The sequence below is a fragment of the Sorex araneus genome, chromosome 9 (assembly GCF_027595985.1).
Source record: "Sorex araneus isolate mSorAra2 chromosome 9, mSorAra2.pri, whole genome shotgun sequence".
Classification (NCBI taxonomy): Eukaryota; Metazoa; Chordata; class Mammalia; order Eulipotyphla; family Soricidae; genus Sorex; species Sorex araneus.
Window position 1 is genome coordinate 35,922,358 of NC_073310.1, and position 25,415 is coordinate 35,947,772.

The window sequence follows — 25,415 nt, forward strand, 5'->3', positions numbered from 1 at the left end:
AAAGAGAACAGAGTATAAGCAAGCAAATAAAAAGAGAGTGCCATAAGCATATATGCAATTGAGACAAAATAAAAAATGTCAAAAGCCTCAAAGACATACAGCAAGTGTGCTCAAGAAATAATCTGCTGGGGATACCGGGGCAGTCTCAGCCCGGGCGGGAGCTCGGGCTCCGGCCGAGTTTCGACCCGGGTGGCCATGCCTTCGCACAGCCGGTGGATGTGGAACGAGCAGGAACCAGTGACAGCTTTAGGATTTGGGGTTCCAGCAAGTGCTTGCAACATGTATGGAGACTGTGAACTAAGCTTTTGCTACATGCTGTTCCAGGAAGGGAAATGATTCATTTTCCAATTTAAATCTCCGTGGACTTAATTACTATAATACAGAAATTGTAAAAATTTTTATCTCTTCATTCTCATCAGTGGAAAACTTATTATCAAATATTTCCTTGTCAATAGAGCTGTATTCTTGGGGGATAAATTCCAACAAAAATAGTCTGTTTTGAAACTCCAACAATAGTGAGTTGTGTGTTGAAATCTGGAATGTAATCAAGGTAAAGAGAAAAGGAAGTGAAATTATCAGTCACGCACGGGGTGGGGGCTTTGGGGGGTGAGGGGTGGGATGTATACTGGTTTTTTTTTGTTTTTGTTTTTCTTTTTATTGGTGGTGGAATATGGGCACTGGTGAAGGGATGGGTGTTTGAGCATTGTATAACTGAGATATAAGCCTGAGAACTTTGTAACTTTCCACTTGGTGATTCAATAAAATAAATTAAAAAAAAAAAAGAAATAATCTGCTAAATTGAGAACAAGTGAAAAAAAGCCTTTACGCCCAAGGCTAATATTTCTCAGTTGGACTGTTGACAATGATAAACAGCACTGAGGTTTAATAGGTTGAGAGAAACAAAGACATTATTAAAACCATAGTACATTCAAGGATAAGAAAAATAGCAAAGAGGGCAGAATGCTTGCCTTGCACGTGACTGACCAAGGGTGGGATTCAATCCCTGTCACCTTATATGGTTTCCATAAGCATAAAATCTGGAGTAAGCTTTGAGCACCACTGGGTGTGGCCCCAAAACAAAAGCAAAAAAAAAAAAGTGTAATATATTTAAACATAATGTTCAAATTTAAAATTTTGATGATATAAAAATAGCTATCATTCTTTGGGGGTGGTGGTGCTGTGGGACCATGTAAAACCAGGGATGGAAGTCAAGGCTCTAGAATGTAAAGTGTATACTCTAGCACTTTGAGCTATCTTTTGTAATCCTAAACAACTGTTATTTAAGGAAAATAACCATTTTATCTATGTTGTAAGATATAATTTCTCCATCGAGTTACTTTCATTCTACACTCTGCACAGTGCCCAAATATAGAAATGTTTAAAGAGTCGTTAAATCTGCCTGAGTTTCTGAGACATAGTTAAATGTGCTCTTTGAGGGTTGTTTGAATTATTATTTTACCACAGCAGAGTCTGGATTGTAGTCATCAATCTCTTCAAAAGTATTTATATCTTTATTTCCAAGTGCTATTTGAAGAGCTATAGAATCATCAATATACCTAGATTTGTAAAATTAAGGAAAAAAGCTTTAAATAATTCCATAAATGGTATTGAATTTAGATAGAAATACTATGACAGAAAATCTTTAAGGTGTTTAACTGAAATGAGCCCTACTTACTTACTTTCTAGAGTCAGCGTTACTTGATCCACAGTAGTAAAAAGGGGTTGGATATTTTGAAACAAAAACCCAAGTCATCACTATTTGCTACCACTAAGCCACAACCCAGCCTCCATTAATTAAGGTGCAAGGGAGATGCAGAGAAAAGTTCGAGTCACGATACCCGGAGGTAAAAAGTCAGTGGCTTATGGAAGGCCTTCCTTTCTTCTCGTTTTCATATGCCCAGTACAATCCTGGGCATGATTCTTATAGTGCCACCTTTGGAATAAACACTTTAATTGATGATCATGCACATTTCTCTCATGTCAATTTAGGTAATTAACAAATTAAAGTGGACAAACCTCAGACTTATAAACAAAATATTGCTCTAAGTTTTCATTAGCATGTTACTGGAAATGATCAAAATATAAATTTCAGTATCAAAAAGAAAAAATACAAGCTCTTTATGAATGCCTCATAGAGAATATAACTATAAATAAATAAGATACATTCTACCATTCTGGTTCAGAAAGGATACCGGCCAGCATAGCTTAGTGTTTCTGGATCAATGTCATCTTCATAGGCATTCAGAGGGGTAAGTTTTCTTTTGATGGGATCAAACACGAGTTGATAAAGGAAGGTATTATTGGCCCGAATAAATCCTTTGATATAATCTTCTGGTACTACTATATTCATCTTTAGATAATGTCCAATTTTCTTGATGACCTAATAACGAAAATAAAACTATTTGAGTAATAGCCATGCCACTGATCCCCGAGCCAGGCTGTTTCACTTGGGGCGCCCCAGAGGGGGGTGAGTGAGAGCCCTCCCCACCCCAACGGACTCAGCCCCGGCAGCCAAAAACCTCCATAACCCAACTGCTGCCATGCTCAAGGCCACTCCCCACATACTCAGGCCAAGCCCTGAACATATTCCTGGATCTCAAAGCCTCGACATATCATAAGACACTCCCTACCCATCTCCATGAGTACCACACCACATTTGATGGGGTTCAAATAGTAGGCAACCAATCATTGAGGGAAATATAAATATATATATATATATATGCATATATACATATTTTCAGGTATATATATGAAAGCTCACATCACTCAACCTTTAACAACATATTAGTGATATCCTAAAGCATGTCTTAATGGCCCCCGCCAAAATAGAACAATCTTCACACTGTTTTAAAAAAAAAAACACAACTATTTATGAGTTATCTGCAAAACAGAATACAACATGTAATTTTCCCCAAGAGGAAGGTTTTTATATTAGAGGAGTATGAAAAATGGCAAATGACAAAGTGAAAAACTGCTTTTATAAACATTAATAGGGCCAGTGGATAAGGAGGTTGCCTTGCAAGTGATGAGCCTCAGCTGAATCCTAGGCACTGCAAATGGTCTCTCAAGCAGGGCCAGGAACAAACCCTGAGCATTGCCACCCACAGAATTAACAACACCCAGAATATTCTGAGAACTAGTTGGTCCTTGACACATAAAGCTGAAAGGAACTTCAAATATTTTACATCATTCATAGACAAAGAAGAAGCCCCAAAGAAATGAAAGGATCCCATAGTCACAGGCTAGAAGAGGACATGTTCTTCTCCTTTCAGTTCTGCCTTTACTTACCAATATAGAGACCCTCTCAGTACAATAACCTTACCCATGAGGACTACCACTTTGTTTCCCAGAAAACAGAAAATGTAAATTGTGTTCTGTAAGGTAAAAGCACATTAGAAACTACCCAAGTGGTAGGGGAAATGAGTCTCTTATTTTTTTTGGTTGTTGTTTTGGGGGACTCCAGAGGTACATTCACATGATTCAAGAGGCAAATGCCAGGCATGGTTTCCAGCACTTGACTCATATCTATGGCCCTAATATATGGTCATGTTTATGAGGAAAAGACACCAAAGAAATTTATATTGCAGTTATATATAAGTTTTATCTTAACAATCAAGTGATACATTGAAGTAATGACACATAATATACTAGATTATTATACCAGGTCACTGTCATCCCGTTGCTCATCGATTTGTTCAAGCGGGCACCAGTAACATCTCTCATTATACCAGGTATTACAGAGAATTCATGACAGGATATTATACCAGACTGAATAAAGTAACAGATATGAAAACCCAGCTACCTTCTATTAAGTGATATTAAGGAGGGTTAAATAAATGTGAAATTCCTCTCATTTTATTTTATGACATGGCGACTTTTCATAAAAATGTGCTACTTATGTTAACATCCAATGTATTCACTTTTAAAATTAAGTAAATCAATAAACCTTTTAATTGCCAAAGTTTCTAAACAAAACTTACTGCCTTACAAAGCTCTCAAAATTATAAAAGGGGCGGGAGTGGGACAGATAGTGCAGTAAGGTATTTGCCTTGCACACTATAGACCTAAGTTTGCTCCCCAGCATCCCACATGGTCTACCAAGTGCCACCAGGAGTGATTCCTGAGCGCAGAGCCATTAGTAAGCCCTGAGTATCACCAGGTGTGCGCCCCTTCCCCCAAATAAATTATAAAGGGAGGGGCTGGAGAGATAATTCAAATGGTAGAGCAAATGACCAGTATGTATGAGGTACCTCACAGTGATTCACTAATTAAAAATAATAATAGTAATAATAATAATAATAAAAGAAATCAAGAGCTTGAGTTTAACTTTTTTTCTTTTCTTTTTTTTTTTTAAAAAAAAGGTTCCATGATTTACAATACTGCTAATGACTGGGTTTCATGCATACAGTGTTCTAACACAACATCCTCTACTAGAAGAGTATAACTTTACTTGGAGCCACACTCTACACTGATTGCTCAGAGGTCACTACAGATATGCTTAGTGCAGAGGCAGGAAACTGGAGTGGGCAAGAACCTTAACTCCACTACTATCTCTCAAGCCTCCAGAATATATATATATATATATATATATATATATATATATATATATATATACATATTTTGCTTTTTGGTCACACACAGCGTTGCTCAGGGGTTACTCCTGGCGGAGTTTGGGGGACCATATGGGATGCCGGGGATTGAACCCATGCAAAGCAAACGCCCTATCCGCTGTGTTATCACTACAGCCCCTATATTTTTATTTTATTTTTTTTTTACTTTTTTGGGTCACACTCTATATTTTTAAACATGAATTCTACCCTAGAATATTTTGCCTCTTAAAGTCTCTCTCGTTGTTTTTGGACCACACTAACAATGCTCAGGGTTACTCCTGGCTGTGCACTCAGGAATCACTCCTGGCAGTGCTCGGGGGATCATATGGGATGCTGAGACCAAACCTGGTTGGTCATTTATAAGACAAGTGCCTTACCTGCTGTATGGTCTTATCTGGACCCCTTAAAGTCTCTTTAAAGACACCACATGCAAGAAATACTGAAAAACTGTTGTGGCAAACTGTCCCTCTAAAACATATAAACAAAGTCCAGTATACTGAAAACATTTTGCCAAAATATTTCCATTATTTGCCAAAAAGTAATCTTAAGATCATTTTAATCACTTTCTCCTTTCAATGAAGATAGGTTACTGAGAGAATATTTAAAATTCATATTCCAAGTGGTTATTCTATTATTAATGGTTCAAAGACTAAGAAACACTTGGCAAATGACTTACCTTTACAATATCTGGATTATTGGCTAGTTTTAGTACTTTGCAGGCCTTTGCTAATCCAATGCCACGCAATGATGACAGATAGTCACAACCTGAAAGGATGCACATATAACGGAACTTCTCTTCTGTGAACACATCTCCAAGTTGTTTGCACATTCCTAGTCGAGCTTGGTCAATTTCTAGCCCATTTCCCAACTGGTCCATTTTTAAAATCACCTTCAATTAAGAACGAACATTGTTAATACCTATTAGGGTCACTTTTATTTTTCATTGCCCATTAAATATCTCTAAAAAAAAAATCTTAGGATGTAAGTTAATTACTTAAAAATTTACAATAAACCAAGATAATAGCTCTGATTAGATGAGATCATAGGCCAGGGTTCAGTTATTCTTCCTTTGGTATAAAGAAATTTTTAGGCACCTCTCAACATTCTACCTACACTAAAAGGATGTGATGGTTAGCAAATACTATTCATACAAAAAGCATATTTTCCTGACCTTCCACTTTTATTTCTTTTGGCAGCTAGGTAGGGAACACAGTACCTGACTTTATATTCAGGGGCTACTTCTGGCAATGATCAAGGTACCACACAATGCCCTTACACCCTCTGTCACTTGGTGAAAAGGCTCAATAATGGTTAACACAGCAAAAAGATGAGCTATCATCATTTAGATGGTTATTACTGTAAACAAATTTAGCACTTGAAAAAGATGAAGAGGGTAAGACAGTGTTTGATATGAATGTTACAATATTTCATATGCATGGCTGTGAAAAACTAATGTATTGAAAGTTTAAGTTATATGCCCACTGAAATGAGAAAGAAATAGTGTTATTTTTAAAACAGATATACTTCTACCCTCTTGTAATAAAAGTGTTCTTTAAGATGGGGCCTTAGCGTTACAGTATAGTAGGTTAAGATGCTTGCCTTGTATGTGGCCAAACTTGGTTCAATTTCTAGCACAACACATGTGTCCCAAAGTTAGAATAAAAAAAGTATGCACTCAGCCCGCTGAGTTATTTCTTTTGCTTCCATCACACACAGACACACACACACACACAGACACACAGACACACACACACACACAGACACAGACACTCTCTCTCTCTCTCTCTCTCTCTCTCTCTCTCTCTCTCTTAGGTTACATCTGGCAGTTCTAAGGGCGTTTTCTTGGCTCTGTGCTCTGGGATCCTGGCAGTACTCAGAAGACTGTATGTGGTATGGAGACTAAACTGGGTCAGCCACATGCAAAACAAGACTGTTATCTCTCTGGCCCTCAATTTTGTACTTTTTAAATTCAAAAGCACTTCAAAATACACATAAAAATTGCATCAGGAAAAAAAGAAATGTGTAATTACAATTAGTACATTAGACTATTAGTACCATTAGAAATGTTACCGATCATTAATTAATACATTATTTTGAAGAATTCTTTTCTAATCCTTGCCTTCCCTGGGTTTGTTAAAGTAACAAACCAAAACGTGAGTGATATATGTTAAGGGATACCAAAGACAAAAAAGAGATCCTATTTGGAAGAGTAAGATGAAAGAATATCTTAGAGGGCTGGACAGAAAGTACAGCGGGTAAGGCACTTCTTTTGCATGCAGCAGACTCAGGTCTGAGTGTGATCCCCGAGACTCCATATGGTTCCCTGAACCCTGTCAGGAAGGATCTGCGTACCACTGGGTATGGCACTTGCCCCCCCCCCAAAAAAAAAAATCCTCCTCTTAGGGATTTCAAATATTGTACTAGCTCATAATTAAGTTAAACATCTGACAACTTGAGGGAGGGGGCTGATCTGCTATTTAATAAAACAAAACCTAATGAGATTTTAGTTTATGTAAGAGATGATGTTTTTAAGATAGTACCTTAACCAAAATGAATTCTATTATTTCTTCTTCACTTTAACAAGAAGGGAAGAAGGAGAATTTTAATTTCTGCACCTGCTCAGGAAATTCTTTTAAAAGATAAAATTAAAAATAAGATTCTGAATATGCTTGAGAGAAATTTTCATAGGTGCCCTGAAAGCAATGAGTTCAATTTGGTAAGTTTTTGTGTTCGGGGAAAGAACAGTACTGAGGTTTTCAAACACTATGACCAATCATTCATGTTATAATCTGCTGGTTCGATCTTAAAAAAGTATGATGACACTGTAGATTCATATTGCCAATGAAACCTTCGGAAAACAAATCTTGAATTCTTCACTGATGGTAGCATTCATTACTCTCAAAGCTTCCCATGTGAATAATAGTCACTGGATATATTTTACTTACATAATTCTAGAATTTCACATAAACACTTTTCTGAAATTTATCAGTCTGTTCATTTCCTAATCTTTGTAATCTAGGCTGAAGACTGTAACTATCTTCAGGTAGGCATATTCACATACTTCAATGCTGTTACAAAAACTCCTATAGTTTGAAGATGTGCTCAACCAATTATTTTATTTCTTGTTCAAGGCTACTGTGAGGGCAATTACATAATTAAACCTAGCAAGTTCCCCGTGGCATATTCGATATGCCAAGAACAGCAACAATAACTGGTCTCATTCCCCTGCCCCTGAAAAGAGCCTCCAATACAGTACTGTTGGGAAAAACAAGTAAGGAGAGGCAGCTAAAATCTTAGGGCTGGAATGAATGGAGACGTTACTGGTGCCCGCTTGAGCAAATCGATGAACAATGGGATGACAGTGATACAGTGATAATTATACTTGCTACATCACTTGCAAACATTGGGAAAATCAAAGAGTCACGCCAATAAGATTGTGTTCTTGTTTGGAACATCACCCTTAGTCTGCACTTCTTGATGAAATTCATACATAAAAGGCTGCTTAAGCTTTCAACTATGGACACTTCATTACTATTTGGAGTAGATCTTAGTTTTTTATTCCCAAACTTGTTAATGATGTAACCACACTAACCAGTATTCTTAAATCTCCTTTGCATGATTCAACCTTCTCTGGTGTCATCAGAACACTTACCTGTTTTTATTCCAGACTGATGAATACTGACAAATATTCTTGATTCTATGAGTCCTACTGATAGCTGTCACTATCAATTACAAAAGTTGGAGTTTAGTCAACGAGCTCTGAAGGGTGTTAACTACCTTTCAGGCCCTCAACGAATGAATCTTTTTTCACACTGAATAGCCTACTGTTTCATTCCATATTTACTTATAACCCACAGTTCAGACAGGAATTTTGTGGAGTTTATAGTATAGTCCTTTGACCCTCAACACCTAATTTTTTGGAGGGGACATACCCACTGGTGCTCAGGGGCCCTGGCTGGTGATGCTAGAAGGACCAGGTTCAGAGTCGTGGCCACAGCCACATGCTAGGCAAGCACCTTGATCTTTGTATTTTTTTAAATTTTATTTTGCATTTTTTAAAATGCTTCATTTCAAAATTCCGTGGCAGTCTTCACAAGTTACTACTCCGTGACTTTCTAACATTTTCTCCTGATACTAGCAAAGACTGATGACCTTAGCTGGTCTTGGTCGGAGAATATTTATTTGTTAAGAGTTTAAGGTTATATATACAAATATCACAGTTGTAAAAATTTAAAAATTAAAAAAAAAAAAGCCTGGCTGGCTGGGGGCCAGAGTTTTGCATGTGGGAGACTGGCTTCAATCCCTGGCCCCAAACGTGGACCCTGAGCACTGCTAGAAGTGGCCCCCAAAACAAAAGCACCAAAAGCGAAACCAGAAAACCCCAACAAGCTCATACCAGCTGAGCCTGGAGTTATGAGGAAATCTCCCAGATGGAAGTTTGCCTGGACAGAAGGACTGTTTGGAATAGCGCCATCATTGACTATCAGAATGGAATGCCTGCTTTGTGTATTATGATCCAGTGTTATCACAATCTAGTTTTTTCTTACTTTCTTTTTTTTCTTACGATCTGAATTTTCTGGCCAGTTTGCTGCTCTGCAACAATCTCTCCCATATGTTGTTCAAAAACTTGATTTGCAATTTTTTCAAGTCTCACAATGGAGATATTACTGGTGCCTGCTTGAGCAAATCGATGAACAACAGGACGACAGTGCTACAGTCATAATCTAAGAGTCAAAAACGTCCCCTTAAGACCCGCTATGTTACTTTTTGTACACTGGGCAGTCTGCTATGACTGTTGCTGAGGAGGCGCTAAGGATACAGTAGTGAACAGCTGGGGGCTGAGGAGAGGGGCTTATGTAATGAAAATGGTGAGGTGCTGAAAAAGGCTGGGGGGCTGTGTGTGTAATAGTAATGGAGAGAGTAGGATGCTGAAAAATGCTGCAGAGTGACAGGTAGGAGACAGAAGATATCTGGATTTGTGTGTTGCGGGGTGGTCAGAGTGTATGAGACCTCTCTTAATACTCTGGACTTTTTCTTAAAATACTGACTAGGAGGAAGAGAAATAGCACAGCAGGGAGGGCTCCGCTTGCCTTGCACACAGCTGATTTGGGTTTTATTCCTGGCACTGCATACGGTTCCCTGAGCACTGCCACGAGTGATCCCTGAGTGCAAAGTCAAGAGTAAGCCCTGACCATCACCAGGTATTACCATGAAACAAAACAAAATACTGATCATTGTGAGAAAAATCTTTGAAAACAAAGAAACTGCCAGAAAATTTTCATAGTGCCATTATTATAGATATAATAAAATCTCTTCACGAAAACTTTTACCATTATAAGTATCAAGAGCAAATCAATTCTTCCTGGGGAACAAAATCTTGAGCTCCTCAATTTTACTATTTCCAAGTACATAGAGATGTAACAATTTTTGTTAAGTACCTTTTTACAGCCAAAAGCAAGGAGATCAGAGTCCTCTGTAATCACAGCTTGTACAATGCCAACTTTGTTAAGATAGGCCAACTGTGCATCTGCTTCATAAGGAGCTACAAGACAATCTACGCCCTGAGCCCGAGCAGCCTGTAAAGAGAACATCACCATTAATTTCCAGCAGTGTCTGGAAAATGCGGAAAACTTCCTTTTTCAGGTACTTTTTATTATTAGAATTGACACAGTAACATTTTTAGAAATCATTTCCTTTGAAGTTTTACTATTTTTAGTCCTGGCATACAGCAAGCCAATTTTACAGTCATCAATGTTTAGTGATCAATTTGTAGGTACCCCGGGATGTGACTCAGAGGTAAATTGCCTGCTTTGCATGCCTGAGGTTCTAAGTTCAATTTCTGACACCAAGTACAATCCTAGAGAGAACCATTAACAATGGGAAGGGGGAAAAACATCAATTTACAAATTTGGAGAAAAAAAAAATTCTTGTTCATTCAAGGTGAGTGGCGGGAAGAGCTATAGCTACAAAACTTAATTATTTCTTTTTATTTTTTATTTTTGACCTTTTGAATCACACCTAGCAATGCTCAGGGGTTACTCCTGGCTCTGCACTCAGGAATCACTCCTGGCAGTGCTCAGGGGACCATATGGGATGCTGGGGAATGAACCTGAGTCGGCCGTGCGCAAGGCAAATGCCCTACCTGCTGTTCTATCACTCCAGCCTCTATAGAAACTATAGAAAGCACCTATACTAAAATTAATTATGCTCTAAAGTATAAGTTACTTTGTGCAGCGTTATTCAATCTTTTTTACATCTATGGACCAGCAACTGTCCTGGGGCCGGCAGTAAAAATCAAAGCAGTAGACCAGTGATAGAAGGTTTGGAACTCTGAATATAATTTTCTCTTCCAAGTAGGCTTTTAGGAAGGGAAATGGCTCAAACAGTGGGAGTACATGTGAGGGCTCTAGGTTCAATCCTCAGCACTGCATGGTCCTCTGAAGCACCTTTAGAAGCAACTCTATAGCACTAAGGTAGGAGGAGCCTGAATACTGCAAGGTATGGCCCAAAAGTAAAAGAAACCAAATGGGTTGTTGAAGCTAGGGATATAGCTCAATGACAGAGCACATGCAAATATATCTGACTTTGAGCCCTGGCCCCCATGCCCCCCAAATAAATAAATATAACAGTTCTCCTATCCCACAATGCTCCATCAGCCCTTAAATGGCTGACTATCACTATATGTACATATTCCCACAATCACATGTAACACACTCTCTCTTATACTTCCATCCTTTCCTGCACTCCATTGTTTCCTTCCACGTGAACAGAAAGAGTAAATGATTAAAAGGGGGTTGTGGTTGTGGGGTGAAATTCAGACACTAGTGCAGTTCAGACACTAGATGATAAGACCATAGGCTGGAAAACAGCTGGTTCCACCTCTGTCATCACACATTTACCAAGAAATTTGAATACAGGCCCTAGAAAGGGAGAGTTGAATTATGGACATATTATGATTTTTAGTGGAAAGCAAAAAAAAAAAAAAAACTAAGCAAAACTCTTAGGAGCTCCAGAGACTGAGATGACAAAGTTGGTTCAAGAGATCTCCCGCATACTCAGAAATGTAGATTACAGAAAGTATAGAAGATTATGAGAGGGGTGAGATGAAAATTCAAGGCATCTATCCCTCCCATACTACAGAACATGTTAATGGAGTTTACTAAGTTACTGATCCAAAAAGGGCTTCACTAGAGGAATTCTCCCTTGAAAACTGTTAATCCTTTCTTCTATTGAAAGGAACTATTCCCTTTCTCCATGATCATATAATTAGGGTTTAGGGTTAAAGTACTTTCCTTTATTCACATACATGGTACTTGAGATTTAATAAAAACCTTACAGTTAGATTAAGTGAAGTTACTTTGGCTTTATTTCTAGTCCAACTTACTTTAATTACTTTGTGAGCCATAGCATGGGTAATATTGACAGAACGGGTAAAACATTCTCTAGCTTCTGACACTTTCCCCTCACGAAGAAGTTGTTTTCCCTTAAGAAGATTGGCTTGTCGTCTTCTGCAAGAAAAAAAAAGACTGACTTAATAATAAACTATAAATGAAACTATAATTCAAGAATTTTTCCTAGAATAAGTAAATGTTTGACTCATTCTAAAAGTATGATAAATCCTTGAGAATTAACCCAGACCATCTGGGTTTATAGCCAAAAGGAACAAATAACTCACAAGAGACTTTCATAAACAAATTTTTTAGAAAAGATTATTACAAGACTTTCAACAACAACGCTTCATATCAAGGTAACTAAGACATTTAAGAAAATGTGAGGCAAGGCCAGCGGCCGCCGCTAACGCGGCGGCAAGTAGTTTCCTCGACATCCTATCCAAGACTAACATCCTAGCTATTCGCAAGCAGTAGGACAATAAAACACAAGACTTCACATAAGAACTGAAGGAAACATCTCAGTAGGAGACCAGGTTCTACAACCGGCAAGTAAAAAGCCAACCACTATTAACTGAGCCTATCCAAAATCCTTTTCTGCAACAAAAGGAAACAGGGACACTCATCATCAAGGGCCCTCTTTCATATCACCACAAACAACATGAAGAAACAGCGAAAATCCCCATTGCAACCAGAGGACGATCAAAGGAGTCCGGAAACCTCACTGGGCGCTTCCTACAAACTTGACCTCTCTGAGAAAGAATTCAGACTTGAAATCCTCAACATGTTCAATCAACTCAATGCAAAGATGGACAACTTCAAGGAAGACCTGGCGGAAACAATACAACAGACAGCCGAAAAAATACGGGAAGAAATGAGAGCAGAAATAAAAAACCTTCAAAAAGAAATGAAGGATTCCGTACATGAAATCAAAAACTCTCTGACTGCCCTCAACAATAGGATGACTGCAGCCGAAGACAGAATCAGTATGCTTGAAGATGAGCTGCAAGAGGCCTACAGGCAACATCAAACCATGGCAAGAGACCTCAAAATAGCTCTAGCCAGAATCAGAGTCCTAGGGGATGAATTCAAGAGGAACAACATTAGAATCATTGGACTACCAGAACCACAGGGAACCAACCCCAACGAAAAAGACACAGTCAAACAAATCATTGCGGAAAACTTCCCACAGCTGGACAATGCAGGCATCCAGATTCAAGGCGCCCGAAGAGTGCCAGCTAAAAGAGATCCTAACAGAAAAACCCCAAGACATATCATAGTTACAATGATGGACATCTTCCAGAGAGACACAATACTCCAAGCAGCAAGGTCCAAGAAGGAAATCGCATACAAAGGAGCACCCCTTAGGCTCACAGCAGATCTATCAGAGGAAACCCTCCAAGCTCGAAGGCAATGGTGGGATATAGTGAAAAAACTCAATGAAATCAACGCTTCACCAAGAATACTTTATCCGGCTAAACTCTCATTCAAACTAGAAGGAATCATACACTACTTTGGGGATAAACAACAGCTCAGGAACTTCATAGACTCAAAACCAAACCTAAAAGAAGCACTAAAGGGGCTATTGTAAGACAAGAACAACCTCTACAAGCACAACAAACCCTTGCACAAAGACGGCACAAAATCCCATAACAATAATCTCCCTTAATGTCAATGGTCTGAATTCACCAATTAAGAGACACAGACTGGCAAAATGGATTCAGAGACTCAACCCAACCTTCTGTTGCCTGCAAGAAACACATCTGAATAGCCAGAACAAACACAGACTCAAAGTCAAAGGATGGAAAACAATCCTGCAAGCAAACAACTCCCTCAAGAAAGCCGGAGTGGCTTTACTAGTATCGGACAACATAGACTTCAGGTTGAAAAAGATTAGAAGGGATAGTGAAGGCCATTTTTTATTAACCAAGGGATGTGTACATCAGGAAGAAATCACACTCCTAAATGTCTACGCACCCAATGAGGGACCAGCTAAATACCTACAACAGCTGCTAAGAGACCTCGAGAAGGACATCTCGAGCAACACAATAGTAGTTGGAGACTTCAACACCGCACTGTCTCCTCTGGACAGATCTAGAAGATTAAAACTCACCAATGAAATACTGGCTTTGAAGGAAGAAATAGAAGAGAGAGGGCTAATAGATCTATACAGGGCTTTATATCCCCAAAAAAAGGAATACACATTCTTTTCCAGTGCACATGGAACATTTTCCAGAATAGACCATGCGCTGGGCCACACAACATACCTCAACAGAATCAACAAGATAGACATTGTACCAGCTATCTTTTCAGACCACGATGCACTGAAGATAAAACTTAACTGTGGACAGATGCAGAAAACCAAATCAAACACCTGGAAATTAAATAGCTCGATATTGAACAATGAGTGGGTCAGGAAGGAAATCAAGGAAGAAATCAAAAGGTACCTAGAAACAAATGAGAATGAAGACACGAGCTACCAGAACCTGTGGGACGCAGCTAAAGCCGTTTTAAGGGGAAAATTTATAGCTCTGCAAGCATATCTCAGGAAGGAAGAAAGGGCCCACATAAATAACTTAACTTCACAGCTCAAGACCTTAGAAAAGGACCAACAAAAGGAGCCAAAACCAGGCAGAAGGAAAGAGATAATAAAACTTAGAGCAGAAATTAATGACATGGAAACCCAAAAGATAATCCGGAAGATCAATGAAACCAAGAGCTGGTTCTTCGAGAAAATAAACAAGATTGATAAACCACTAGCAAGACTCACAAAGAAAGAGAGAGAGAGAACCCTTATAAGCCGAATCAGAAATGAAAAGGGGGACATCACAACAGAACCCAGTGAAATTCAAAGGATCATCAGAGACTACTTTGAAAATCTCTATGCCACGAAACAAGAGAATCTAGAAGAAATGGATAAATTCCTCGACTCCTATAATCTCCCAAGGCTGAACCAAGAAGACCTGGAGTACCTGAATAGTCCAATTAACATCAAGGAAATTGAAATGGTAATCAAAAGTCTCCCCAAAAACAAAAGCCCAGGTCCAGACGGATTCACTAGTGAGTTCTTCCAAACATTTAAAGAGGACCTTTTGCCAGTCCTTCTCAAGCTCTTCCAGGAAATTGAAGAAACAGAAACCCTCCCTAACAGTTTCTATGAGGCTCATATCTCCCTAATACCAAAAGCAAACAAAGACACCACAAAAAAAGAAAACTACAGGCCAATATCCCTGATGAACACAGATGCAAAAATTCTCAACAAAATATTAGCAAATAGAATTCAACAACTCATCAAAAAGATCATACACCACGACCAAGTGGGATTCATCCCGGGAATGCAAGGATGGTTTAACATCCGGAAATCAATCAACATAATCCACCATATCAACAAAAGAAAAGATAAAAATCATATAATCATATCAATAGATGCAGAGAAAGCATTTGACAAGATACAGCATCCGTTTATGATGAAAACACTAGCCAAAATAGGTATAGAAGGGACCTTCCTCAATATAGTCAAAGCCATTTATCACAAGCCTATGGCAAGCATTGTCCTCAATGGGGAAAAACTAAGAGCCTTCCCTCTGAGAACAGGGACGAGACAAGGATGCCCACTCTCTCCACTTCTGTTCAATATAGTACTGGAAGTACTTGCAATAGTGATTAGGCAAGAAAAAGACATTAAGGGCATTCAGGTAGGAAAGGAAGAAATCAAGCTCTCACTATTCGCAGATGATATGATACTATACTTAGAGAACCGTAAAACCTCTACCAAGAAACTCCTAGAAACAATAGACTCGTACAGTAAAGTTGCAGGCTATAGAATCAATACCCAAAAGTCCATGGCTTTCCTATATGCAAATAATGAGAGAGAAGAAAGTGACCTGAGAAAAGCAATCCCATTCACAATTGCGCCTCAAAAAATCAAATACCTCGGAATCAGCTTAACAAAGGAGGTAAAGGACTTGTATAATGAAAACTATAAAACACTACTTCAGGAAATAAAAGAGGACACGAGGAAATGGAAAGACATCCCCTGCTCATGGATTGGAAGAATTAATATTGTCAAAATGGCAATTCTCCCCAAAGCATTGTACAAATTCAATGTGATCCCTATAGGGATACCCTTGACATTCTTCAAAGAAATGGAGCAAGCGCTCCTGAAATTCATATGGAACAATAAGCCCCCACGAATAGCTAAAGCAATCCTTGGGAAAAAGAAAATGGGAGGAATCAACCTCCCCAACTTCCAACTCTACTACAAAGCGGTAGTCATTAAAACAGCATGGTACTGGAACAAAGGCAGAGCGGCAGACCAATGGAACAGGGTTGAATACTCTGATATACACCCCCAAATATATGATCATCTAATCTTTGATAAGGGAGCAAGAAATGTGAAGTGGAGCAAGGAAAGCATGTTTAACAAATTGTGCTGGCAAAACTGGACGGCTACATGCAAAAAAATGGGCTTAGACCTCCATCTATCACCATGTACAAAAATCAGATCAAAATGGATTAAAGACCTCAACATCAGACCAGAATCCCTAAGGTACATTGAGGATAAGGTCGGCAAAACCCTCCACGACACTGAAGCCAAAGGTATCTTCAAAGCTGACACGCCACTGGCTAAGCTAGTGAAAACAAAGATAAATAAATGGGACTATCTCAAACTAAGAAGCTTCTGCAACTCAAAAGAAACAGTGACCAAAATACAAAGACAGTCTACAGAATGGGAAAGGATATTTATGCAGTACCCATCCGATAAAGGGTTGATAACAAGGATATACAATGCACTGGTTGAACTCCACAAGAAGAAAACTGCCAACCCGATCAAAAAATGGGCTGATGAAATGAACAGAAACTTTTCCAAAGAAGAAATCCGAATGGCTAAGAGGCACGTGAGAAAATGTTCAACATCACTAATCATCAGGGAGATGCAGATCAAAACAACAATGAGATATCATCTCACACCACAGAGACTGGCCCACATCCCCAAAAACAAAAGCAACCGGTGTTGGCGTGGATGTGGGGAGAAAGGGACTCTCCTTCACTGCTGGTGGGAATGCCGACTGGTTCAGCCCTTTTGGAAAACAATATGGACGATTCTCAAAAAGTTAGAAATTGAGCTCCCATTTGACCCAGCAATACCACTCCTGGGAATATATCCCGGAGAGGCAAAAAGGTATAGGAGAGATGACATCTGCATTTCCATGTTCATTGCCACTCTGTTCACAATAGCCACAATATGGAAAAAACCAGAGTGCCCGAAAACAGATGATTGGCTAAAGAAACTCTGGTATATTTACACAATGGAATACTATGTAGCTGTCAGGAAACATGAAGTCATGAAATTTGCATCCAAGTGGATCAACATGGAAAGTATCATGTTGAGTGAAATGAGTCAGAAAGAAAGAGACAGACATAGAAAGATTGCACTCATATGTGGAATATAATGTAACTGAGAAGTACAAGTTGGCAACGATGCAACTTCTGGCAGATATCTCTCTGGACTTAGTTACTAAAATACTAAATTACAGAAACCCAAAACTGAGAGGCCGCTAAGTGTGGTCACTCGACCTCATACTTCTTCATCCTCAGCAATGGAAAACAAATTATCTAATGCTTCCTTTTCAGCAGGTCTGACTTTAGGGGAAAGACTCTCCAAACAATAATAGTTTTGTTGAAATATTGTATGCAATCAAAGTGAAAGTAAAGTGAAATTTATTAGTTACACAGGCGGGGGGGGGGCTTAGGGTGGGGGGTTAGGGGCGAGGGGGGGTTTGGGGTGTGAGGGGGCGGGGTGGAGCTATACTGGGATACTTGGTGGTGGAATATGAGCACTGGTGAAGGGATGGGTATTCGAGCATTGTATAACTGAGATTTAAACCTGAAAACTTTGTAACTTTGTAACTTTCCACAATAAAAAAAAAAAAATGTGAGGCAAGGCTATTACTGAATCAAAAGTAATTCTCAGGGCCAGAAGGGATACTACAAAGAACAGGGCATTTGCTTTGCAATCAGGACACCCCATATGGTCTCCTGAGCACTGCCAAGAGTAATTCCTCAGCACAGAGCCAGGAGTAACTCCTGAGCATTGCCGGATGTGATCCCAGCCCCCACCAAAAAGTAATATTCAAGTATAAACAAGGAGACTTTTTCCAAAATATAAGAAACTTAAAATATAATGATTTATTACACTGAAATATTAGAAATCATTAATTTATATTGAAATATATACTTGAATAGCTTTCATGACCTTTTCCTTTGATAAATACTAGAGAAAAACCAAGCAAGTGGAAACAAAGATAAACATATGGGAGCACATGAAACTAATGAGTTATGATTCAATTAAGAAAAATATGAATTGCCCACTAAGGAAAAAAAATACTAGAGGAAAAAGTTCAAACAAAAGAAAACAAAACAAAGTGACATGAGAGATACTTACAAAAGGACTTCTAATTATTACTATATATTTGGAATTATCAAATACATGGTAATTTCTAAAGAATGAGCAACGGGATGACAGTAACAGTGACAGTGAAATGGGTTAAAGAGGGAGAGAACACTAATTATATGCTTGCAAATAAACATATTGCATAGTTTTCCTCATCATTTTTTATAGCCGTACTTGTACTGGCCCCTCTCGGAGAGCCCGGCAAGCTACTGAGAGTATCTCACCCGCATGGCAGAGCCTGGCAAGCTCCCCATGGCATATTCGATATGCCAAAAACAGTAACAAAAAGTTTCACAATGGAGATGTTATTGGTGCCCGCAAATCGATGACAGTGACAGTGATACTTGTACTGGCATTTTAAACATGGGAATGAGTATGAAATGAAGGAAGAGAAGGAAGGAGTAGGAAGGAGAAAAGGTAGAAAAAAAATTTGACTGTTTAGAAATCACTCAAAACAAACTTTATTAACAGTCTATAAACTATATATTATTCCTTTTAGAACACAGGCTCAATCTCAGATAATTCTTTACAAAGTACTATCTTTTATAAAGCACTAACAATAAGAATTAAAGAAAGCCCTCAAGAAGAGATAGACTGAAAAACCTAAACCTGAAAAACCCTCTCTAAACTGATTCTAGGCATCCCTCACAAAAAAATTCCTCAACATGTTTTTATAAAAACTACCTTTGGTAACTAAGTCCTCTTTACTAAGTGATTCCTGTACATTAATAGTGGGGTGAAAAATAGAATAGACGATTGGTGGAATAACTCACTAAAATACATAAAAAATAATAATAAGTGAGTAACAAAATAGCTGGCTCACTAAAAATACAGAAATTCTTAGAGATTCATTGTGGGGGGCAGGAAAAAATAGTCCAGTGCTTAGGGTAGTTGTCTTGCCTGAGGCTAATCCAAGTTCCATTCTCAGCCCCCTATACAGTCCCCTGAGCCTCTCAGGAGTGATCCCTGAGCATAGAGCTAAGAATGAGCCCTGAGAGCCACCAAGTGTGACCCAAAAAACAAAACCCAAAACAAAAAAGATCAAAAGTCCATTGTAAAATGTTAAGTTAAATATGAATGATAGAGTACATAATTTTCAACTAGAAATAAGTACACTATAATAAGTCTGAAAAAATTGAATCTAGGGGGGGCTGGAATGATAGCACAGCGGGTAGGGCATTTGCCTTGTACGCAGCCGACCCAGGTTCCATTCCCAGCATCCCATATGGTCCCCCAAGCACCGCCAGGAGTAATTCCTGAGTGCATGAGCTAGGAGTAACCCCTGTGTATCGCTGGGTGTGACCCCCCCTCCAAAAGAAAGGAATCTAGAAATCATTTTACTACATTTACATAGGGAGGAAGGGAGAGAGTTGGAAGAAAAAGAAAAAGGAGGTAGAAGAAAAATGAAAGAAAAGAAAAAGCAAGATAAGTAAAAGAAAAGTGAACCTTAAAAAAAAATACAAAAGTGAATCTAAATCTAAATATATGAATCAATGTAAAAGAAACAAAAATCTACATTCGAAACTTTTTTTAGGGTCCAGAGGAATAACGTAGTAGTTAAAACCACCTGCCCTGCAACATGCAATCCTGAAAGGTCTACAGTTTTGAAACTAGAAATTCTTTAAGATCCCCAGTGCCACAAGTGACTTCCAGCTGTACTGCAACCAGGCATGTTTAAGCACCACAAAGGGTACAATCTCTGACCCCACCCCACCATGAGCACCATAAGTACAAAGATGCAGAAATGCCACGGCAGGAGCTGACCAAACATGTGTGTGAGCCACCACAGCAAGCTCCAGTGAGCACTACAGCCACAAACAGTAGGTCTCAACTAAGAGTGAGCTGCCCAACAAGCCGGTGTACAATTGGTATAAACTGTTGTTAGCTAAAAAATGTGCAAACACCATAGGCCAGCATGTGCGTAAGCCCCGGCTATCTCAACAGCATCAACTACGATGGGAAGCGAGGGGAGGGAAAAAATAAAATTGTTTTAAAAATAAGACTTTTGATTAAACTCCATAACAGCCATGATCCCAGAGACACACAAACAAATCTCAGAGATGAGTGGCTCTTGGCAGAAATGCCTCTGGGTTTTGCATTAGGCCACATTCTCTGGGCAGCTCCAGATGGGAGCAGGCGCCATCCCTCCACCTGTTCCCCAGGAATCCCAGCAACCGCCATCTTCCAAATTCATTGGAAAATGCAGGTATGGGTCAGCAGTGGCGGCAAATGCCAGGCCTCATAGGATAGGGGAGGAGCTGGCCCTTCTCCCCCACCAACGGGACCCTGAGGTGACGTCCCCCCACCGGCTACTTTGCCTTTTCAGCAGGTCTGAGTGTTGGGGGAAATTTCCTAAATAATAATGGTGGGACCGGTGTCAAAATATTGAATGTAATCAAAATAGAGAGAGAGTAATGTGGAAGTTATCTGTGACATAGGAAGGGCTAGGGCTGGGATGGGGAGTTTTTGGTGGTGGAAAATGTGCACTGGATGGGTGTTTGATCATTGCATGACCAAGACTAGAACATGAAAGCTTTGTTAACTGCTCTCATGGTGATTCAATTAAAAAAAAAAAATAAAAAAAAAAAAAGACCTTTTTGGGTGGCAATGGTGATCAAACACAGAGTCTCACACACACCAAGAAAGCAAGAAAGGTACCACTAAGCCACATCTCTAGCCAAAATACAAAATAAAGGATTACTTAAATGCCTGACAGATTAGATGAAAAACTGCACAACAAACCTAACATAATGCAGTACATTAGAAACTAGGACTATACAAAAAAATGTTATAATTGTACTAATGTATGACTTTAGAGCAATAGTGTTAGATACTAAAAGTCACTATACCTATTATCTTAATTTATCATGAAAATATAACAAACTCTAAATTTAAAGTTAACTAGCACAATAGCTTCAAAATAAGGCAAAAATTACAACTACAAGATAAATGATAAATTTATCACGGCAGCTACATTTTTAACATATATTTCTTTGTAATTGATGGATTATTACAAATAGCCCCTACCCGCCCCCCCCAAATTGTAAGATATGGGAGATTTGATGACCACAATCAATGAGCCCAATGTACTAAATAAAAATAAAATCACAATAACCTGAAAACATATATCCATCTTCAAGCAATCAGGGAGTATATGTTCATGTACTAGACAATAAAGAAGTTTGACAAGTTAAAATTTAAAATAGGGGGATCATATGACCAAAATCCCTGACCTTCAGGCAATTAAGAATTAAACAGAACCAACTTACTCTCTTCTAGACTTCTCTACTTCGTTTTTAGAAGGTAAAGTACATCCATCAAAAATCAGAATAGGCTTAATCCCATGAGACAGTAACATATTTACAAATTTCATACAAAATCCTACATACCTATAAAAATAAAGAAATTATATTTAACTGTTGCATATCATAAGGTAATAGACTTGCTTTTTAGATCAGATAACCAAAAAACAAAATTAAGTAAAAGGGGGACTACAGTAAACTGAAAAATAGCTTAACAGTAAGGAAATCATGAACAAAACGAAACAGTAACTTACTGGAAGGGAGAAATATTTGCAAATTAAGTCTGATTTGCAAATTTTAAAAAAATATCCAAAATACAACTCAATAGCAAAATAACAAAACCACTCATTCAGTTTAAAAATGAGGGAATTATTTAAATAGCAATTTTCCTGCCAAGACATCAGGAACATGAAAAGGTATCCGACATCATTATGTCACCAGAGAAATATAAATCAAACCACCAGGTATAACTTTCCATCTTACTATGGTTATCATCAAAAAGCCAGGAGATTATTATTGGAGATATGGAGAAAGGCAAACTCTTCTTGAACTGCTTGTGGTAGTGTAAGAAAATTAAAAAAAAAACCAACAACAGTATTCTGAGCATTTGAAGTTCCTTTAAAAATTAACAGAAATTTCTCATCACACTAGGCATTTGCCAAAAAATACAAGATCGAGGTAATATATGCATCTCCATGTTTATTATGTTTATAGCAATATTACCTACAATATCCAAGAGCTAGAGACAACCTAAATGCCCACTGATAGGTAACTGAATTAAAAAATGGTAGATATATAGATACACAAGATGGAATCTGCCCAATTCTTAAAAATGCTAAAATTCTACCATTTGCAATAACATGAATGTACCGAAATATTACATATGAATTCAATAAAATTATGAACTTTTAGACTCGAACACAAAGAAAGGGGGAAGTAAAGTGGATAGACTACGTACATTAAGTTAATAATATGTGCAAAGATAGAATATTTGGTGGTGAGCCTTTTTTGGGGGCCACACCTAGCAGGGTTTACTCCAGACGGTGCTACTCTGTGTATGCTAAGGATTGAATCTGGAGCTCTCACAACGTTCGTTAACAGTTGTCTATACCATCCTGGTGAACTTAATATAGCATATTTACATGTTAACTTCTAAAGAAACACATTAAACATTTTTATATAAATGGACTGGAACGATAGTACAGCGGGTTGGGCATTCTCTTCTTGCATGTGATCGACCAGGGTTTGATTCCTTCGCCCCTCTTAGAGTCCAGGAAGACTCCTGCCCACACAGCAGAGCCTGGCAAGCTACCTGTGGCGTTTTCAATATGCCAAAAACAGTAACAAGTTTCACAATGGAGATGTTACTGGTGCCCAATCAAGCAAATCAATGAACAACAGGTTGACAGTGCTACAGTTAAAACACAGTATCATTTCACTATTAAAGGATAATATAGTGTACATATATAATCTTGTTTTAATGACTGAATATTTAATAGAGTAATATATACATCAAGATGGTTATAAGGTTGCAGTGCATAATTTAGTTATGTCTAGAGTAAATATTAAAAACTAGAAACAAAAATTTTTAAAGTTAGTAGTGGAAAAGAAATGGCATTTTAACTTTCATTTTTAATTGGCAAAGAATCAATACATAGTCCATACTTACCGATCAGTAGGTTCACCCTTGGCGAGTTTTTCAGCACAAGCAATGGCTCCTTTGTGAAGCCAGCAATATGTATCCACAGCTACTACCTGACCTTTATACTTTCTCACATGAATGGGTTCAGAAGCTTCTTTGATAAATTGCAGCAATCCTTGTATCCCCATGGTACTGAGTTACCTACATAGTATGAAAGTGGGAAGGGAAAACAGTATTTAAACCAATATATATTAAACCAAAAGTTTTTACAAAGACAAAGCTTGTATACCAATATGGTAGATATTGTTTAAATATCTGGCACTCTCTACTCTTGAACTTTCAAATGGGCTTCTCACTGTCAAGCAATTTCCAGTCTGTAATCACTAATATTTATACTCTAATGCCACTTGATAGTTCCTTAATGTTTTTGCTTTCCAATAATAACATTCTAACAATGAGCCTCTTTTCAAAATGTAACTTGAAATCTACAAACCTGTTTATACTATGGCATCAACACTGTCTCTACACAAAGCACTGTAAAGGCAACATGCAAAATTTACATAGGTATAAAGCTCAGCTTTTTTTTTTTTTTTGCTTTTGGATCACACCCAGAGATGCACAGGGGTTCCTCCTGGCTGTGCACTCAGGAATTACTCCTGGCGGTGCTCGGGGGACCATATGGGATGCCTGGGATTGGACTCAGACCCGCCCCCATGAAAGGCAAACGCCCTCCCTGCTGTCTTATCACTCTGGGCCAAAGCTCAACATTTGTTTTATTTATTTATTTGTTTGTTTGTTTATTTATTTGCTTTTTCGGTCACACCTGGCAATGCACAGGGGTTACTCCTGCTCTGCACTCAGGAATCACTCCTGGCGGTGCTCAGGGGACCGTATGAGATGCTGGGGATCGAACCCAGGTCGACTGTGTGCAAGGCAAACTCCCTACCCACTGTGCTGTCACTCCACCCTCCAAGCTCAGCATTTTAATAGAAAATTTTAATAATTATATAACCAAAACAAGCTCTGCACTTTTTAGAACTGAAATTTACGGATATCAGAATGCATTTTTTCTGGGGCCCTGAGACACATACAGCAAGTGCAAGGCCCTAGCTTTGATCTTCACACCTTAAGAAAGGAAGAAACCGACTGCCCTGTAAAGACAAATGCTTTACCTAAACTCCTCACTCTTAAATCAAAGTTCTACTGCCATGGTCCTTTCTGAGCAATTATTCTCATCTTCCCCTGATATGAACTAAAAGAAACCCTGGGGCAGTAAGCAGTTCTTTAGCACTGCACAACATAAAATGCCTCCGCCAAATACTAAAGTTTGGGAGAAAACGAAGAAAGCAAGGATGAGAAGTCAGTCTTACCCTGTTGCTATTGTCTCTAAGATCGACACTCCAGTAGTCCAGCAGTTTGCAATTTTCAAGTTCACAGATTTCGCAGCATACCTAAGGGCTTTCGGGATTTTAAACACGGCAGGCAAGAAACTTGGATGCAAGTAATTCTCAAGACAGGATTTAGGGCAAAAGCGTCTCCTACCTCTCAGCTAATGGCCCTAAAAAGAGTTTTCCTGCATTGAGGAGAACTGACATAATTCACCTTTCGCAAGTTTTCCCTACGCAAGAGAAATCGCCACAGAAGGGTAGAAATACTTCTTTTTCAGCACGGGAAGCAACGGTTCCTTCCTCCGCACCCGGAGCGGGCGAGAAAGGCGCGTGTCAGCTCCGCATCCCCTGCGGCACTCGAGGAAGCCCTCTGGGCGCGCCTTTCCCACTGGACGCCGGTGTCTTGTCGCAGAGTCGTCCTGGAGCGAAGCCGCCCCGTTACCTTCAGATCAGAGAAAAGCTGGAAGCCTGCATGTCACAGTGTCCCTGTCGCTGCTGAAAACTAGCAGACGAGCTCGCCCCGCGGGTGCCTGCTGTTGGGCGCGCTCAGCACTCAAAGATCTGCAGCCCAGCCCCGCAGATGCGCGCGGCACAGACTCCGGCGAGGCAGCACCCCGGCTCCAGCCCTCCA

At 39.0% G+C, this 25,415-nt stretch overlaps 1 protein-coding gene across 1 annotated transcript in view; it reads right to left on the reverse strand.

Annotated features, from left to right (window-relative positions):
* Positions 1-24,885, reverse strand: part of EXO1 (exonuclease 1) — a 42,794-nt gene extending 17,909 nt beyond the window's left edge. The window contains exons 1-8 of the mRNA XM_004619032.2: positions 24,767-24,885; positions 23,424-23,597; positions 21,722-21,841; positions 11,995-12,118; positions 10,049-10,186; positions 5,287-5,499; positions 2,193-2,380; positions 1,460-1,556 (exon numbers count right to left, since the gene is read on the reverse strand). Of these exons, the coding sequence (XP_004619089.2) occupies positions 1,460-1,556; positions 2,193-2,380; positions 5,287-5,499; positions 10,049-10,186; positions 11,995-12,118; positions 21,722-21,841; positions 23,424-23,584 (1,041 nt within the window). The 5' untranslated portion in view covers positions 23,585-23,597; positions 24,767-24,885. The remainder of the gene's footprint in view (positions 1-1,459; positions 1,557-2,192; positions 2,381-5,286; positions 5,500-10,048; positions 10,187-11,994; positions 12,119-21,721; positions 21,842-23,423; positions 23,598-24,766) is intronic.
* Positions 24,886-25,415: the final 530 nt, after the last annotated feature.